The sequence below is a fragment of the Carcharodon carcharias genome, chromosome 36, assembly GCF_017639515.1.
Source record: "Carcharodon carcharias isolate sCarCar2 chromosome 36, sCarCar2.pri, whole genome shotgun sequence".
Classification (NCBI taxonomy): domain Eukaryota; kingdom Metazoa; phylum Chordata; class Chondrichthyes; order Lamniformes; family Lamnidae; genus Carcharodon; species Carcharodon carcharias.
The window spans coordinates 10,260,319-10,279,280 of record NC_054502.1 but is presented as its reverse complement, the minus strand read 5'-3'; the positions used below and the strand labels follow the sequence as shown (position 1 = coordinate 10,279,280).

At 56.5% G+C, this 18,962-nt stretch overlaps 1 protein-coding gene across 1 annotated transcript in view; it reads left to right on the top strand.

The window, feature by feature from the left end:
- Window positions 1–1,317: 1,317 nt before the first annotated feature.
- LOC121272881 (high affinity nerve growth factor receptor-like) overlaps window positions 1,318–18,962 on the top strand; it is a gene marked incomplete at its 5' end in the record, with an annotated part of 283,337 nt that continues 265,692 nt past the window's right edge. Inside the window, 4 exons of the mRNA XM_041179718.1 lie at window positions 1,318–1,420; window positions 3,043–3,181; window positions 4,781–4,919; window positions 5,983–6,155. Coding sequence (XP_041035652.1) covers window positions 1,318–1,420; window positions 3,043–3,181; window positions 4,781–4,919; window positions 5,983–6,155 — 554 coding nt within the window. The remainder of the gene's footprint in view (window positions 1,421–3,042; window positions 3,182–4,780; window positions 4,920–5,982; window positions 6,156–18,962) is intronic.

Here is an 18,962-nt window from a genome sequence, read left to right as displayed (position 1 = left end):
AGGGAGAAAGTCGACAGCTTTGGGGAAGAGGTGCTGAGTGGGGCGGGGGGAGGTGGGAGGTGGGAGGGACGTGGAATGTATTTGGGGGGGGGGGGGGAAAGCGGGGTCGGTGGGTGGGGGCAGTTGGCGAAGGCTTTGCGGGTCAGACGATTGGTATCTCAGTTGGCCAGGCCAGCCCTAACCTCTCTGCTTTCCTTCCTCATCGGGCACCAGTGAAAGAGAGCAGCACCTTGAGGAACACAGCGGCCAAGGAGGAGGAGCCTGCTTTTGGGGTGAGGGACCAGCAGGAGGCACTCTCCGCACCGGAACACCCTGAGGAAATCCACCACACCCACCCACCCCCCTCAACCCCCTCGATGGACCAATCACCTGGGAGAAACCAGCCTCTGCCTCCCTGCGCAGTCCTGACCTTGGGGGGGTGGGGGGGGGGGGGGTGGTGTAGAAACAGGCTGTTCGCTCCATCCAGCCCATGTTGGCCCTTCAGCCTCCCCGTGGGCGGGGCTGTCCCCATCGCTGATCACATCCCCGCCAACGCCCCCTCCCCCTCCCCCTCCTCCTCCTCCCCCTCCTCCTCCTCCCCCTGTCCTGTTTCCTTTATCCAATCTAATCCCAAATCCTGTTTCTACCAGACATTGACCCCCCCCCTCCAGCCTGGGAAGAAATCTCTGCTGTGCAACACCCACCCACCCCAGCCCTGAATCGTAGATACAGCGCAGGAGGAGGCTATTCAGCCCATCGTGCATGTGCCGGCTCTTTGAAAAGCGCTATCCGATTAGTCCCACTCTCTGCCCCCCCCGCTCTCTCTCCTGCAAATCTTCCCCCTTCGAGTATTTATCCGATTCCCCCCCTTTTGAAAGTTCCTATTGAATTTGCTTCCACCGCCCTTTCAGGCAGCGCCTTCCAGATCACAGCAACTTGCTGTGTTTATAAAAAATAATAAATCCTTCTCATCTCCCCCTCTGGTTCTTTCCCCGATTCTCTTCAATCTGTGTCCCCTCTGGTTACCGACCCTCCTGCCCAGTGGAAACAGTTTCTCCTCATTTACTCTGTCCAAAACCCCCTTCCTGATTCCGAACGCCTCGATTCAATCTCCCCCTTAACCTTCTCCGCTCTGAGGAGAACAATCCCAGCATCCCCCAGTCTCTCCCACACGGACTGAAGCCCCTCATCCCTGGTCCCATTCGGGGTGATTTTCCCTCTGCAGCCTCTCCGAGGGCCTCGACCTCCTTCAGGAATTTGGGGGGGGGGGTGGGATAGTACAGGGGCAGTCCACTTTTTTCACTCTTTAATCTCTGTAATTCTTCTCTGGTCCCACAGATCTGGGTGGCTGTAACCCTGGCCCTCTTGGCTTCCCTCTTCCTGACTCTGATGCTGATTGTCATCCGCAAATACAGGCAGAACTCCAAATTCAACAATAACAGTAAGAGCCGCTCTGTTACTCAACCTGTTCAGGTTGTCCAAGGGTAGGTGGGAGCTGAAGGGGCTACCTGGGGTCCAGAGTTCATTGGGTGATCGAAGTTCAGAGTTCAGAGGGCCCTCTGGGGGTTCCGAGCGCCTGTCTGGATAGTTAGAGAGCGGGGAGCAGTATCTGGGGTAAAGGGTGCAGGGGGTATCTGGCAGGGAGCAGGGGGTGTCTGGGCAGGTAGCAAGGTGGGTATCTGGGGAGGGTGCGGGGGTTATCTGGAGAGGGTGGAGAGGGGTATCTGGCGAAGGTGCTGGGGGTATCTGGAGAGGGTGCAGGGGGTAAATGGGGAGGCTGCAGGGGATATCTGGGAAAGGTAGAGAGGGGTATGGGGGAAGGGTGCGAGAGTATCGGGGGAGGGTGTGGGGGTATCTGGGGAAGGTAGAGAGGGGTATGGGGGAGGGTGCAGGGGGTATCTGGGGAGGGTGGTGGGGGTATCGGGGGAGAGTTGTGGGGGTATTTGGGGAGGGTGCGGAGGGTATTTGGAAAGGGTGCGGAGGGTATTTGGGCAGGGTGCGTGGGGTATCTGGGCAGGGTTATGGGGGTATCTGGGAAGGGTGTATCTGGGGAGGATGGTGGGGGATATCTGGGGAGGGTTAACTGGGGAGGGTGGTGGGGGCATCTTGGAAGGGTGTGGGGGGTATCTGGGGAGAGTGGGTGGGGTGACTGTGGAGAGTGGTGGGGGTATCTGGGGAGAGTATATCTAGGGAGGGTTATGGGGGTATCTGGGGAGGGTGTAACTGGGGAGGGTGGTGGGGGCATCTGGGGAGGGTGCGGGGGGTGTCTGAGGAGGATGGTGGGGGTATCTGGGGGGGGTATATCTGGGGAGGGTTATGGGGTATCTGGGAAGGACGTATCTGGGGATGATGGTGGGGGTATCTGGGGAGGGTATATCTGGGAAGGGTGTATCTGGGGAGGGGGTATCTGGGAAGAGTGATGGGGGTTTCTAAGGAGGGTGGTGGGTGTATCTGGGGAGGGTGTATCTGGGGAGGGTGTATCTGGGGAGGATGGTGGGGGTATCTGGGGAGGGTATATCTGGGGAGGGTTATGGGGTATCTGGGAAGGAAGAATCTGGGGAAGATGGTGGGGGTATCTGGGGAGGGTGTATCTGGGGAAGGTGTATCTGGGGAGAGCGATGGGGGTATCTAAGGAGGGTGGTGGGGGTATCTGGGGAGGGTGCGGGGGTATCTGGGGAGGGGGTATCTGGGGAGGGTGTGGGGGTATCTGGGGAGGGTGTATCTGGGAAGGGTGGTGGGGGTATCAGGGGAGGGTGCGGGGGTATCTGGGGAGGGTGCGGGGGTATCTGGGGAGGGTGCAGGGGGTATCTAAGGAGGGTGGTGGGTGTATCTGGGGAGGGTGTATCTGGGGAGGGGGTATCTGGGGAGGGTGTGGGGGTATCTGGGGAGGGTGTATCTGGGAAGGGTGGTGGGGGTATCAGGGGAGGGTGCGGGGGTATCTGGGGAGGGTGTGGGGGTATCTGGGGAGGGTGCGGGGGGTATCTGGATTGGGGGGGGTAAATTATTGGGGTGAGGTCTGTTCTGAACTGATCTATTGTGTTTTCTCTGTGGGGTCTGAAGGAGACACTAAGGTGCTGGGCAGTGAGGAGGATCCCGGAGTCTCGCTGCATTTCATGAACATGGGGGTTGGTTCCGGCTCTGTTGTGACTGGAAGTCTGGAGGGAGTGAAGTGCCACACCATCGAGAATCCACAGTACTTCTGGCAATCCAACAGCTTCCTCAAAGATAAAGATACCTGTGAGCAAACATCCTTCCTAGTGACAGGCACTGGGGGCAACGGGGTGAGGAGAGAGGGGCATTCATGCTCCTACCCCCTGCCCTGTACATTTAAGCACTAGTTTCAGAGAGCTGGCAGTATCGACCTTTCCCCAGGGTAACACCTCGTTCAGTTCATCTCAAACTGGGCGTGGGGGCTGGGGTAGCACTAAAATTGGGGTCAGGGACCAAAGGTTAGAGAGGGTGGAGGGGGTGTGGTTAATGGAAGAAGGGCACTTCCTTCCTATCACAGCACAGCTGGAGGGTCAGTACTGAGGGAGTGCTGCACTGTCGGAGGGTCAGTACTGAGGGAGTGCCACACTGTTGGAGGGTCAGTACTGAGGGAGTGCCGCACTGTTGGACGGTCAGCACTGAGGGAGTGCCGCACTGTTGGAGGGTCAGTACTGAGGGAGTGCTGCACTGTCGGAGGGTCAGTACTGAGGGAGCGCCGCACTGTCGGAGAGTCAGTACTGAGGGAGCGCCGCACTGTCGGAGGGTCAGTACTGAGGGAGTGCTGCACTGTTGGAGGGTCAGTACTGAGGGAGTGCCGCACTGTCGGAGGGTCAGTGCTGAGGGAGTGCTGCACTGTTGGAGGGTCAGCACTGAGGGAGTGCTGCACTGTCGGAGGGTCAGTACTGAGGGAGTGCCACACTGTTGGAGGGTCAGTACTGAGGGAGTGCCGCACTGTTGGACGGTCAGCACTGAGGGAGTGCCGCACTGTTGGAGGGTCAGTACTGAGGGAGTGCTGCACTGTCGGAGGGTCAGTACTGAGGGAGCGCCGCACTGTCGGAGAGTCAGTACTGAGGGAGCGCCGCACTGTCGGAGGGTCAGTACTGAGGGAGTGCTGCACTGTTGGAGGGTCAGTACTGAGGGAGTGCCGCACTGTCGGAGGGTCAGTGCTGAGGGAGTGCTGCACTGTTGGAGGGTCAGCACTGAGGGAGTGCTGCACTGTTGGAGGGTCAGTACTGAGGGAGTGCTGCACTGTTGGAGGGTCAGCACTGAGGGAGTGCCGCACTGTCGGAGAGTCAGTACTGAGGGAGTGCTGCACTGTCGGAGGGTCATTACTGAGGGAGTGCCACACTGTCGGAGAGTCAGTACTGAGGGAGTGCCGCGCTGTCGGAGGGTCAGTACTGAGGGAGTGCCGCACTGTCGGAGGGTCAGTACTGAGGGAGTGCCGCACTGTCAGAGGGTCAGTGCTGAGGGAGCGCCGCACTGTCAGAGGGTCAGTACTGAGGGAGCGCTGCACTGTCGGAGGGATAGTGCTGAGGGATTGAGTTCTCCCTGATGTTCTGGGTCCAATGTTTATGCTTCAATCCATATCACTAATAAACAATATCTGGAGCATTGTCAGATTGCTGTTTGTGGGATCTTGCTGTGCGAACACAGGCAGCCGCCTTTCCTACATTATAACAGTGACTACACTCCGAGCAGTGTTTGGCTGGTGTCCTTAGTAACTGAATCAGGCTGTACACAACACAAGTGTTTGGTTTGTTACCGACTCGGATATCACTTCCATTGTATCTCACCCTGATCATTGTCCTTCTCTCTTCCCAGCCGTTCAGCACATTAAGCGGCGAGACATTGTGCTGAAGTGGGAGCTCGGAGAGGGGGCATTTGGGAAAGTATTCCTCGCCGAATGTGACAATCTGAGTCCTGAGCAGGGCCGCATGTTGGTGGCTGTCAAGGTGACCAGACATTACAATCATCACCAGCACACCCTGCAGATCCCCTCCCTCCCCTCCCTCCCCTCTCCTTCCCCTCTCCTTCCCCTCTCCCTCCCCTCTCTCTCCTCTCTCCCCTCCGCTCTCCTTCCTCTCTCCACTCACTCCCCTTCTTTCCTCTGGATTCCAATTCCTCACCCATGTAATGGAGATCACAGCCATAGGGAAAGAGACTGAGTGAGAAGCAGAGACTGAGAAAGATGGACAAAAATGGGGGAGAGAGAGAGAGCTGGAGAGAAAGCTGGAGAGAGAGAGAGAGATTGGAGAGAGAGAGAGAGTGGGAGATTGGAGAGAGAGAGTTTGGAGAGAGAGAGAGAGGTTGGAGAGAGAGAGCGGGAGATTGGAGAGAGAGAGCGGGAGATTGGAGAGAGAGAGAGAGGTTGGAGAGAGAGAGAGATTGGAGAGAGAGAGCGGGAGTTTGGAGAGAGAGCGGGAGATTGGAGAGAGAGAGCGGGAGATTGGAGAGAGAGAGAGAGGTTAGAGAGAGAGAGAGATTGGAGGGAGAGTGGGAGATTGGAGAGAGAGAGATTGGGGAAAGAGAGATGGAGAGAGAGAGAGCTGGAGAGACAGATTGAGGAGAGAGAGTGCTGGAGAGAGAGAGAGAGAGATTGGGCAGAAATAGTGCTGGAGAGACAGAGAGTTTGGGAGAGAGAAGAGATGGAGAGAGAGAGAGAGTAATGGAGGGCAAGAGACAGAGAGACAGGTAGAAGAGAGACAGAGTGAGAAAGAGACAGAGCAGAAAGAGAGAGACAGAGGGAGGGAGATGGCGAGAAGAAAGAGGGAGATAGGAAAAGAGAGGAAAACAGAGACACAGAGATAGTGAGAGAGAGAGAGAGAAAGAGATTGAGAGAGGCAGACTGAGACAGAGAGAGGGAGACACAGTCGGAGACACTGAGATGTTGTGTGTGAAGGACCAGGCTCCGTTGAGAGCTGACGTTGATCTTGGTGAGAGTGGCTGAACGTGCAGGTGGAGTGCCGCTTGCTGCCTTGTATTCAGACTCTCTCTCCGTCTCTTTTGTGAACACAGGCCCTGAAAGAGGCGACAGACAGTGCCCGCCTTGACTTCCAGCGAGAGGCCGAGCTCCTCACATTCCTGCAGCACGAGCACGTTGTCAAATTCTACGGTGTGTGCACTCAGGGAGAACCTCTCATCATGGTCTTCGAGTACATGAAGCACGGTGATCTCAACCGCTTCTTACGGTAAGAACGGCCCATGTGACTCTCCACAACCCCCACACTCCCAACCCCCACACCCACCCACCATCCTCCCCCCCCACCCAACACCATCCCCACACTGACCCCCCCGACCAACACCACCCCCACACTCCCAACCCCCCCACCCACCCAGCACCCTCCTCCCCCCAACACCACCCCCACACTCCCAACCCCCCCACCCTCCCAGCACCCTCCTCCCCCCAACACCAACCCCACACTGACCCCCCCGACCAACACCACCCCCACACTCCCCACCCCCCCCACCCTCCCAGCACCCTCCTCCCCCCAACACCAACCCCACACTCCCAACCCCCCAACCCACCCCCCCCCACCCACCCACCACCCTCCACCCCCAACCCCCACACCCACCCAGCACCCTCCTCCCCCCAACACCACCCCCACACTCCCAACCCCCCCACCCTCCCACCACCCTCCCCCCCTCAACACCATCCCCACACTCCCCACCCCCCCAACCCACCCCCCCACCCACCCACCACCCTCCCCCCCCAACACCCCCTCCTCCCCCCCAACACCACCCCCCACACTCCCAACCCCCCCACCCACCCAGCACCCTCCCCCCCCACCACCACCCCCACACTCCCCACCCCCCAACCCACCCCCCCCCCCCACCCACCACCCTCCCCCCCCAACACCATCCCCACACTCCCCACCCCCCACCCACCCACCCCCCTCCCCCCCCTCAACACCATCCCCCCCCTCCCCCACCCCCCACCCCACCCCCCCCACCCACCCACCACCCTCCACCCCCAACCCCCACACCCCACCAGCACCCTCCTCCCCCAACACACCCCCACTCCCCACCCCCCCAACCCACCCCCCCACCCACCCCACCACCCTCCCCCCCCAAACACCACCCCCACACTCCCCACCCCCCCCAACCCCACCCCCCCCCCCAACCCCCCCCACCCTCCCCCGCACCCACCTCCCCCAACACCACCCCACCCTCCCAACCCCCCACCCACCCCCCACCCCCACCCCCCCACCCTCCCCCCCCACCCACCCCACACTCCCCACCCCCCCCCACCCCCCCCCCCACCACCCACCCACCCTCCACCCCCCAACCCCCCCACCCACCCAGCACCCTCCTCCCCCCAACACCATCCCCACACTCCCCACCCCCCCAACCCACCCCCCCCACCCACCCACCACCCTCCACCCCCAACCCCCACACCCACCCAGCACCCTCCTCCCCCCAACACCACCCCCACACTCCCCACCCCCCCAACCCACCCCCCCCACCCACCCACCACCCTCCCCCCCCAACACCACCCTCCTCCCCCCCAACACCACCCCCACACTCCCAACCCCCCACCCACCCACCACCCTCCCCCCCCAACACCACCCCCACACTCCCCACCCCCCCAACCCACCCCCCCCACCCACCCACCACCCTCCCCCCCCAACACCATCCCCACACTCCCCACCCCCCACCCACCCACCACCCTCCTCCCCCCAACACCACCCCCACACTCCCCACCCCCCCCAACCCACCCCCCCACCCCAACCCCCCCACCCTCCCAGCACCCTCCTCCCCCAACACCACCCCCACACTACCCACCCCCCCCACCCCACCCCCCCCCACCCACCCAGCACCCTCCTCCCCCCAACACCATCCCCACACTCCCAACACCCCCACCCACCCAGCACCCTCCTCCCCCCAACACCATCCCCACACTCCCAACACCCCCACCCACCCACCACCCTCCTCCCCCCACCCACCCACCTCCCTACCCCCCCCAACACCACCCCCACACTCCCAACCCCCCCACCCCAACCCCCACACCCACCCACCAGCCTCCTCCCCCCAACCCCCACACCCACACACCCTCCCAGCACCCTCCTCCCCCCAACACCACCCCCACACTCCCAACCGCTCCACCCCCCACACTCCCCACCCTCCCACCCCAACCCCCACACCCACCCACCACGCTCCCCCCCCAACCCCCACACCCACCCACCACCCTCCCACCCCAACACCCACACCCACCCACCTCCCTCCACCCCCAACCCCCACACCCACCCACCACCCTCCTCCCCCCAACCCCCACACCCACCCACCACCCTCCCCCCCCCAACCCCCACACCCACCCACCACCCTCCCACCCCAACACCCACACCCACCCACCACCCTCCACCCCCAACCCCCCACACCCACCCACCACCCTCCTCCCCCCAACCCCCACACCCACCCACCACCCTCCCCCCCCAACCCTCACACCCACCCACCACCCTCCACCCCCAACCCCCACACCCACCCACCAGCCTCCTCCCCCCAACACCCACACCCACACACCCTCCCAGCACCCTCCTCCCCCCAACACCACCCCCACACTCCCAACCGCTCCACCCCCCACACTCCCCACCCTCCCACCCCAACCCCCACACCCACCCACCACCCTCCCACCCCAACACCCACACCCACCCACCACCCTCCACCCCCAACCCCCACACCCACCCACCACCCTCCTCCCCCCAACCCCCACACCCACCCACCACCCTCCCCCCCCAACCCTCACACCCACCCACCACCCTCCACCCCCAACCCCCACACCCACCCACCAGCCTCCCACCCCAACCCCCACACCCACCCACCACCCTCCACCCCCAACCCCCACACCCACCCACCACCCTCCTCCCCCCAACACCACTCCCACACTCCCAAACCCCCACCCCCCCCCCCACCCACCCACCACCTTCCTCCCCCCAACACCATCCCCACACTCCCAACCCCCCCACCCACCCACCACCCTCCTCCCCCCACCCACCCACCTCCCTCCCCCCCCCAACACCACCCCCACACTCCCAACCCCCACACCCCCAACCCCCACACCCACCAACCACCCTCCTCCCCCCAACACCACCCCCACACTCCCAACCCCCCCACCCCCCACACTCCCCACCCACCCACCCCAACCCCCACACCCACCCACCACCCTCCCCCCCAACCCCCACACCCACCCACCACCCTCCCACCCCAACCCCCACACCCACCCACCACCCTCCTCCCCCCAACACCACTCCCACACTCCCACCCCCCCACCCCCCACACTCCCCACCCTCCCACCCCAACCCCCACACCCACCCACCACCCTCCCCCCCAACCCCCACACCCACCCACCACCCTCCCCCCCAACCCCCACACCCACCCACCACCCTCCACCCCCAACCCCCACACCCACCCACCACCCTCCTCCCCCCAACACCACCCCCACACTCCCAACCCCCCCACCCCAACACCCACACCCACCCACCACCCTCCACCCCCAACCCCCACACCCACCCACCACCCACCCCCCCAACCCCCACACCCACCCACCACCCTCCCCCCCCAACACCACCCCCACACTGACCCCCCCGACCAACACCACCCCCACACTGACTCCCCGGACCAACACCACCCCCACACTCCCCACCCCCCCACCCCAACCCCCACACCCACCCCCCCAACACCACCCCCACACTGACACCCCCGACCAACACCACCCCCACACTCCCCACCCCCCCACCCCAACCCCCACACCCACCCACCACCCTCCCCCCACCCCCAACACCACCCCCAAACTCCCCAAAACCACCCCTGACCACACACAACGCTGCTATAATGGGTGGCTCACACTGTCAGGATGTGGCATCAGCAAGATCAGGACATGGCTGGTAGATTGGTGGCAGGAGAGTGAGGGGTGTGGGAGTGTGCATGGGACGCTGAGACCAGCCAGACCAGCCCTGGGAACCCTTTGATTCCTTCGAATAAGAGAACAGTATGAGTGAGGGAGGGTGTGTGAGTGGGAGCGCAAAGGAGATTGAACGCATCTGTAAATGTGGGTGTGTGTGTGTGCATGTGTGTGCAAATGGGTGTGCATGTAACGATGTGCTTGTGTAGAAATAGCCATGTGGGGGAGGTTGTGAGGTGTGCAACTGAGTGTGCATGAGAGAGCATGTGTTTGTGTGGAATACCATGTGTGTGTGCAAGTATGTGTATGAGAGTGGGCGTGTGTCTGAGTGTGTGTTAATGAGACTGTATGTGAGTGTGTGAATGTGGATGAGGGTGTGTGTGGGTGAGGTGTGTGTAAGTGTGAGAGTGTGGATGAGGGTGTGTGTGAGAATGTGTGTGTGCGTCAGAGTATGTGTAGATTAGTGTGTGTGAGATTATGTGCAGATGAGGGAATGTGTGAGAGTGTGTGTAGATGAGGGTGTGTGTGAGAGAGTGCGTGTAGATGAGGGTGTGTGAGAGAGTGTGTGTAGATGAGGGTGTGTGTGAGAGTGTGTGTAGATGAGGGTGTGTGTGTGAGTGTGTGTAGATGAGAGTGTGTGTGAGAGTGAGTGTAGATGAGGATGTGTGTGAGAGTGTGTGTGGATGAGGGTGAGTGTGAGAGTGTGTGTAGATGAGGGTGTATGTGAGAGTGTGTGTAGATGAGGGTGTGTGTGAGAGGGTGTGTAGATGAGGGTGTGTGTGAGAGTGTGTGTAGATGAGGGTGTGTGAGAGAGTGTGTGTAGATGAGGGTGTGTGTGAGAGTGTGTGCAGATGAGGGTGTGTAGATGAGGGTGTGTGTAGATGAGGGTGTGTGTGAGAGTGTATGTAGATGAGGGTGTGTGTTACAGTGTGTGCAGATGAGGGTGTGTAGATGAGGGTGTGTGAGAGAGTGTGTGCAGATGGGGGTGTGTGTGAGAGTGTGTGCAGGTGAGGGTGTGTAGATGAGGGTGTGTGTACATGAGGGTATGTGTGAGAGTGTGTGCAGATGAGGGTGTGTAGATGAGTGTGTGTGTAGATGAGTGTGTGTGTAGATGAGGGTGTGTGTGAGAGTGTGTAGATGATGGTGTGTGTGAGAGTGTGTGCGGATGAGGGTGTGTGTGAGAGCGTGTGTAGATGAGGGTGTGTGTGAGAGTGTGTGTAGATGAGAGTGTGTGTAGATGAGAGTGTGTGTAGATGAGGGTGTGTGTAGATGAGGGTGTGTGTGATAGTGTGTGTAGATGAGGATGTGTGTAGATGAGGTTGCGTGTGAGAGAGTGTGTGAGGGTGTGCGTGGATGAGGGTGTGTGTAGATGAAGGTATGTGTGACAGTGTGTGTAGATGAGGGTGTGTGTGAGAGTGTGTGTAGATGAGGGTGTGTGTAGATGAGGGTGTGTAGATGAGGGTGTGTATGAGGGTGTGTGTGAGAGTGTGTGCAGATGAGGGTGTGTAGATGAGGGTGTGTGTAGATGAGGGTGTGTGTGAGAGTTTGTGTAGATGAGGGTGTGTGTGACAGTGTGTGCAGATGAGGGTGTGTAGATGAGGGTGTGTGAGAGAGTGTGTGTAGATGAGGGTGTGTGTGAGAGTGTGTGCAGATGAGGGTGTGTGTAGATGAGGGTATGTGTGAGAGTGTGTGCAGATGAGGGTGTGTAGATGAGTGTGTGTGTAGATGAGTGTGTGTGTAGATGAGGGTGAGTGTGAGAGTGTGTGTAGATGATGGTGTGTGTGAGAGTGTGTGCAGATGAGGGTGTGTGTAGATGAGGGTATGTGTGAGAGTGTGTGCAGATGAGGGTGTGTGTGAGAGCGTGTGTAGATGAGGGTGTGTGTGAGAGTGTGTGTAGATGAGAGTGTGTGTAGATGAGAGTGTGTGTAGATGAGGGTGTGTGTAGATGAGGGTGTGTGTGATAGTGTGTGTAGATGAGGATGTGTGTAGATGAGGTTGCGTGTGAGAGAGTGTGTGAGGGTGTGCGTGGATGAGGGTGTGTGTAGATGAAGGTATGTGTGAGAGTGTGTGTAGATGAGGGTGTGTGTGAGAGTGTGTGTAGATGAGGGTGTGTGTAGATGAGGGTGTGTAGATGAGGGTGTGTATGAGGGTGTGTGTGAGAGTGTGTGCAGATGAGGGTGTGTAGATGAGGGTGTGTGTAGATGAGGATGTGTGTGAGAGTTTGTGTAGATGAGGGTGTGTGTGACAGTGTGTGCAGATGAGGGTGTGTAGATGAGGGTGTGTGAGAGAGTGTGTGTAGATGAGGGTGTGTGTGAGAGTGTGTGCAGATGAGGGTGTGTGTAGATGAGGGTATGTGTGAGAGTGTGTGCAGATGAGGGTGTGTAGATGAGTGTGTGTGTAGATGAGTGTGTGTGTAGATGAGGGTGAGTGTGAGAGTGTGTGTAGATGATGGTGTGTGTGAGAGTGTGTGCAGATGAGGGTGTGTGTAGATGAGGGTATGTGTGAGAGTGTGTGCAGATGAGGGTGTGTAGATGAGTGTGTGTGTAGATGAGTGTGTGTGTAGATGAGGGTGTGTGTGAGAGTGTGTGTAGATGAGGGTGTGTGTGAGAGTGTGTGTAGATGAGAGTGTGTGTAGATGAGGGTGTGTGTAGATGAGGGTGTGTGTGAGAGTGTGTGTAGTTGAGGGTGTGTGTAGATGAGGGTGTGTGTGAGAGTGTGTGTAGATGAGGGTGTGTGTAGATGAGGTTGCGTGTGAGAGAGTGTGTGAGGGTGTGCGTGGATGAAGGTGTGTGTAGATGAGGGTGTGTGTGAGAGTGTGTGCAGATGAGGGTGTGTAGATGAGTGTGTGTGTAGATGAGTGTGTGTGTAGATGAGTGTGTGTGTAGATGAGGGTGTGCGTGAGAGTGTGTGTAGATGATGGTGTGTGTGAGAGTGTGTGTAGATGAGGGTGTGTGTAGATGAGGGTGTGTGTGGATGAGGGTGTGTTTGAGAGTGGGTGTAGATGAGGGTGTGTGTGAGAGTGTATGCGGATGAGGGTGTGTGTGAGAGTGTGTGTAGATGAGGATGTGTGTGAGTGTGTGTGTAGATGAGGGTGTGTATGAGAGTGTGTGTAGATGAGGGTGTGTGTGAGCGTGTGTGTAGATGAGAGTGTGTGTAGATGAGGGTGTGTGTAGATGAGGGTGTGTGTAGATGAGGGTGTGTGTAGATGACTGTGTGTGAGAGTGTGTGTAGATGAGAGTGTGTGTGAGAGTGAGTGTAGATGAGGTGTGTGTGAGAGTGTGTGTAGATGAGGGTGTATGTGAGAGTGTGTGTAGATGAGGGTGTGTGTGAGAGTGTGTGTAGATGAGGGTGTGTTTGAGAGTGTGTGTAGATGAGGGTGTGTTTGAGAGTGTGTGTAGATGAGGGTGTGTGTGAGAGTGTGTATAGATGAGGGTGTGTGTGAGAGTGTTTGCAGATGAGGGTGTGTGTAGATGAGGGTGCATGTGAACGAGGGTGCGTGTGGATGAGGGTGTGTGCGGATGAGGGTGTGTGTGAGAGCGTGTGTAGATGAGGGTGTGTTTGAGATTGTGTGTAGATGAGGGTGTGTGTGAGAGTGTGTGTAGATGAGGGTGTGTGTGAGAGTGTGTGTAGATGAGGGTGTGTGCAGATGAGGGTGTGTGCGGATGAGGGTGTGTGTGAGAAAGCGTGTGTAGATGAGGGTGTGTGTGAGAGTGTGTGTAGATGAGAGTGTGTGTAGATGAGAGTGTGTGTAGATGAGGGTGTGTGTAGATGAGGGTGTGTGTGATAGTGTGTGTAGATGAGAGTGTGTGTAGATGAGGTTGCGTGTGAGAGAGTGTGTGAGGGTGTGCGTGGATGATGGTGTGTGTAGATGAAGATGTGTGTGAGAGTGTGTGTAGATGAGGGTGTGTGTGAGAGTGTGTGTAGATGAGGGTGTGTATGAGGGTGTGTATGAGGGTGTGTGTGAGAGTGTGTGCAGATGAGGGTGTATAGATGAGGGTGTGTGTAGATGAGGGTGTGTGTGAGAGTTTGTGTAGATGAGGGTGTGTGTGAAAGTGTGTGCAGATGAGGGTGTGTAGATGAGGGTTTGTGAGAGAGTGTGTGTAGATGAGGGTGTGTGTGAGAGTGTGTGCAGATGAGGGTGTGTGTAGATGAGGGTATGTGTGAGAGTGTGTGCAGATGAGGGTGTGTAGATGAGTGTGTGTGTAGATGGGTGTGTGTGTAGATGATGGTGAGTGTGAGATTGTGTGTAGATGATGGTGTGTGTGAGAGTGTGTGTATATGAGGGTGTGTGTAGATGAGGGTGTGTGTAGATGAGGGTGTGTGTGGATGAGGGTGTGTGCGGATGAGGGTGTGTGTGAGAGTTTGTGTAGATGAGTGTGTGTGTAGATGAGGGTGTGTTTGATAGTGGGTGTAGATGAGGGTGTGTGTGAGAGTGTATGCGGATGAGGGTGTGTGTGAGAGTGTGTGTAGATGAGGATGTGTGTGAGTGTGTGTGTAGATGAGGGTGTGTATGAGAGTGTGTGTAGATGAGGGTGTGTGTGAGAGTGTGTGTAGATGAGACTGTGTGTAGATGAGGGTGTGTGTAGATGAGGGTGTGGGTAGATGAGGGTGTGTGTGAGAGTGTGTGTAGATGAGAGTGTGTGTGAGAGTGAGTGTAGATGAGGGTGTGTGTGAGAGTGTGTGTAGATGAGGGGGTATGTGAGAGTGTGTGTAGATGAGGGTGTGTGTGATAGTGTGTGTAGATGGGGGTGTGTGTGAGAGTGTGTGCAGGTGAGGGTGTGTAGATGAGGGTGTGTGTACATGAGGGTATGTGTGAGAGTGTGTGCAGATGAGGGTGTGTAGATGAGTGTGTGTGTAGATGAGTGTGTGTGTAGATGAGGGTGTGTGTGAGAGTGTGTAGATGATGGTGTGTGTGAGAGTGTGTGCGGATGAGGGTGTGTGTGAGAGCGTGTGTAGATGAGGGTGTGTGTGAGAGTGTGTGTAGATGAGAGTGTGTGTAGATGAGGGTGTGTGTAGATGAGGGTGTGTGTGATAGTGTGTGTAGATGAGGATGTGTGTAGATGAGGTTGCGTGTGAGAGAGTGTGTGAGGGTGTGCGTGGATGAGGGTGTGTGTAGATGAAGGTATGTGTGAGAGTGTGTGTAGATGAGGGTGTGTGTGAGAGTGTGTGTAGATGAGGGTGTGTGTAGATGAGGGTGTGTAGATGAGGGTGTGTAGATGAGGGTGTGTATGAGGGTGTGTGTGAGAGTGTGTGCAGATGAGGGTGTGTAGATGAGGGTGTGTGTAGATGAGGGTGTGTGTGAGAGTTTGTGTAGATGAGGGTGTGTGTGACAGTGTGTGCAGATGAGGGTGTGTAGATGAGGGTGTGTGAGAGAGTGTGTGTAGATGAGGGTGTGTGTGAGAGTGTGTGCAGATGAGGGTGTGTGTAGATGAGGGTATGTGTGAGAGTGTGTGCAGATGAGGGTGTGTAGATGAGTGTGTGTGTAGATGAGTGTGTGTGTAGATGAGGGTGAGTGTGAGAGTGTGTGTAGATGATGGTGTGTGTGAGAGTGTGTGCAGATGAGGGTGTGTGTAGATGAGGGTATGTGTGAGAGTGTGTGCAGATGAGGGTGTGTAGATGAGTGTGTGTGTAGATGAGTGTGTGTGTAGATGAGGGTGTGTGTGAGAGTGTGTGTAGATGAGGGTGTGTGTGAGAGTGTGTGTAGATGAGAGTGTGTGTAGATGAGGGTGTGTGTAGATGAGGGTGTGTGTGAGAGTGTGTGTAGTTGAGGGTGTGTGTAGATGAGGGTGTGTGTGAGAGTGTGTGTAGATGAGGGTGTGTGTAGATGAGGTTGCGTGTGAGAGAGTGTGTGAGGGTGTGCGTGGATGAAGGTGTGTGTAGATGAGGGTGTGTGTGAGAGTGTGTGCAGATGAGGGTGTGTAGATGAGTGTGTGTGTAGATGAATGTGTGTGTAGATGAGTGTGTGTGTAGATGAGGGTGTGCGTGAGAGTGTGTGTAGATGATGGTGTGTGTGAGAGTGTGTGTAGATGAGGGTGTGTGTAGATGAGGGTGTGTGTAGATGAGGGTGTGTGTGGATGAGGGTGTGTTTGAGAGTGGGTGTAGATGAGGGTGTGTGTGAGAGTGTATGCGGATGAGGGTGTGTGTGAGAGTGAGTGTAGATGAGGATGTGTGTGAGTGTGTGTGTAGATGAGGGTGTGTATGAGAGTGTGTGTAGATGAGGGTGTGTGTGAGCGTGTGTGTAGATGAGGGTGTGTGTAGATGAGGGTGTGTGTAGATGACAGTGTGTGTGAGAGTGTGTGTAGATGAGAGTGTGTGTGAGAGTGAGTGTAGATGAGGTGTGTGTGAGAGTGTGTGTAGATGAGGGTGTGTGTGAGAGTGTGTGTAGATGAGGGTGTGTGTGAGAGTGTGTGTAGATGAGGGTGTGTTTGAGAGTGTGTGTAGATGAGGGTGTGTTTGAGAGTGTGTGTAGATGAGGGTGTGTGTGAGAGTGTGTGCAGATGAGGGTGTGTGTAGATGAGGGTGCATGTGAACGAGGGTGCGTGTGGATGAGGGTGTGTGCGGATGAGGGTGTGTGTGAGAGCGTGTGTAGATGAGGGTGTGTTTGAGATTGTGTGTAGATGAGGGTGTGTGTGAGAGTGTGTGTAGATGAGGGTGTGTGTGAGAGTGTGTGTAGATGAGGGTGTGTGCAGATGAGGGTGTGTGCGGATGAGGGTGTGTGTGAGAAAGCGTGTGTAGATGAGGGTGTGTGTGAGAGTGTGTGTAGATGAGAGTGTGTGTAGATGAGAGTGTGTGTAGATGAGGGTGTGTGTAGATGAGGGTGTGTGTGATAGTGTGTGTAGATGAGAGTGTGTGTAGATGAGGTTGCGTGTGAGAGAGTGTGTGAGGGTGTGCGTGGATGAGAGTGTGTGTAGATGAGGGTGTGTGTGAGAGTGTGTGTAGATGAGGGTGTGTGTGAGAGTGTGTGTAGATGAGGGTGTGTATGAGGGTGTGTATGAGGGTGTGTGTGAGAGTGTGTGCAGATGAGGGTGTATAGATGAGGGTGTGTGTAGATGAGGGTGTGTGTGAGAGTTTGTGTAGATGAGGGTGTGTGTGAAAGTGTGTGCAGATGAGGGTGTGTAGATGAGGGTTTGTGAGAGAGTGTGTGTAGATGAGGGTGTGTGTGAGAGTGTGTGCAGATGAGGGTGTGTGTAGATGAGGGTATGTGTGAGAGTGTTTGCAGATGAGGGTGTGTAGATGAGTGTGTGTGTAGATGAGTGTGTGTGTAGATGATGGTGAGTGTGAGAGTGTGTGTAGATGATGGTGTGTGTGAGAGTGTGTGTATATGAGGGTGTGTGTAGATGAGGGTGTGTGTAGATGAGGGTGTGTGTGGATGAGGGTGTGTGCGGATGAGGGTGTGTGTGAGAGTTTGTGTAGATGAGTGTGTGTGTAGATGAGGGTGTGTTTGATAGTGGGTGTAGATGAGGGTGTGTGTGAGAGTGTATGCGGATGAGGGTGTGTGTGAGAGTGTGTGTAGATGAGGATGTGTGTGAGTGTGTGTGTAGATGAGGGTGTGTATGAGAGTGTGTGTAGATGAGGGTGTGTGTGAGAGTGTGTGTAGATGAGACTGTGTGTAGATGAGGGTGTGTGTAGATGAGGGTGTGGGTAGATGAGGGTGTGTGTGAGAGTGTGTGTAGATGAGAGTGTGTGTGAGAGTGAGTGTAGATGAGGGTGTGTGTGAGAGTGTGTGTAGATGAGGGGGTATGTGAGAGTGTGTGTAGATGAGGGTGTGTGTGATAGTGTGTGTAGATGGGGGTGTGTGTGAGAGTGTGTGCAGGTGAGGGTGTGTAGATGAGGGTGTGTGTACATGAGGGTATGTGTGAGAGTGTGTGCAGATGAGGGTGTGTAGATGAGTGTGTGTGTAGATGAGTGTGTGTGTAGATGAGGGTGTGTGTGAGAGTGTGTAGATGATGGTGTGTGTGAGAGTGTGTGCGGATGAGGGTGTGTGTGAGAGCGTGTGTAGATGAGGGTGTGTGTGAGAGTGTGTGTAGATGAGAGTGTGTGTAGATGAGGGTGTGTGTAGATGAGGGTGTGTGTGATAGTGTGTGTAGATGAGGATGTGTGTAGATGAGGTTGCGTGTGAGAGAGTGTGTGAGGGTGTGCGTGGATGAGGGTGTGTGTAGATGAAGGTATGTGTGAGAGTGTGTGTAGATGAGGGTGTGTGTGAGAGTGTGTGTAGATGAGGGTGTGTGTAGATGAGGGTGTGTAGATGAGGGTGTGTAGATGAGGGTGTGTATGAGGGTGTGTGTGAGAGTGTGTGCAGATGAGGGTGTGTAGATGAGGGTGTGTGTAGATGAGGGTGTGTGTGAGAGTTTGTGTAGATGAGGGTGTGTGTGACAGTGTGTGCAGATGAGGGTGTGTAGATGAGGGTGTGTGAGAGAGTGTGTGTAGATGAGGGTGTGTGTGAGAGTGTGTGCAGATGAGGGTGTGTGTAGATGAGGGTATGTGTGAGAGTGTGTGCAGATGAGGGTGTGTAGATGAGTGTGTGTGTAGATGAGTGTGTGTGTAGATGAGGGTGAGTGTGAGAGTGTGTGTAGATGATGGTGTGTGTGAGAGTGTGTGCAGATGAGGGTGTGTGTAGATGAGGGTATGTGTGAGAGTGTGTGCAGATGAGGGTGTGTAGATGAGTGTGTGTGTAGATGAGTGTGTGTGTAGATGAGGGTGTGTGTGAGAGTGTGTGTAGATGAGGGTGTGTGTGAGAGTGTGTGTAGATGAGAGTGTGTGTAGATGAGGGTGTGTGTAGATGAGGGTGTGTGTGAGAGTGTGTGTAGTTGAGGGTGTGTGTAGATGAGGGTGTGTGTGAGAGTGTGTGTAGATGAGGGTGTGTGTAGATGAGGTTGCGTGTGAGAGAGTGTGTGAGGGTGTGCGTGGATGAAGGTGTGTGTAGATGAGGGTGTGTGTGAGAGTGTGTGCAGATGAGGGTGTGTAGATGAGTGTGTGTGTAGATGAATGTGTGTGTAGATGAGTGTGTGTGTAGATGAGGGTGTGCGTGAGAGTGTGTGTAGATGATGGTGTGTGTGAGAGTGTGTGTAGATGAGGGTGTGTGTAGATGAGGGTGTGTGTA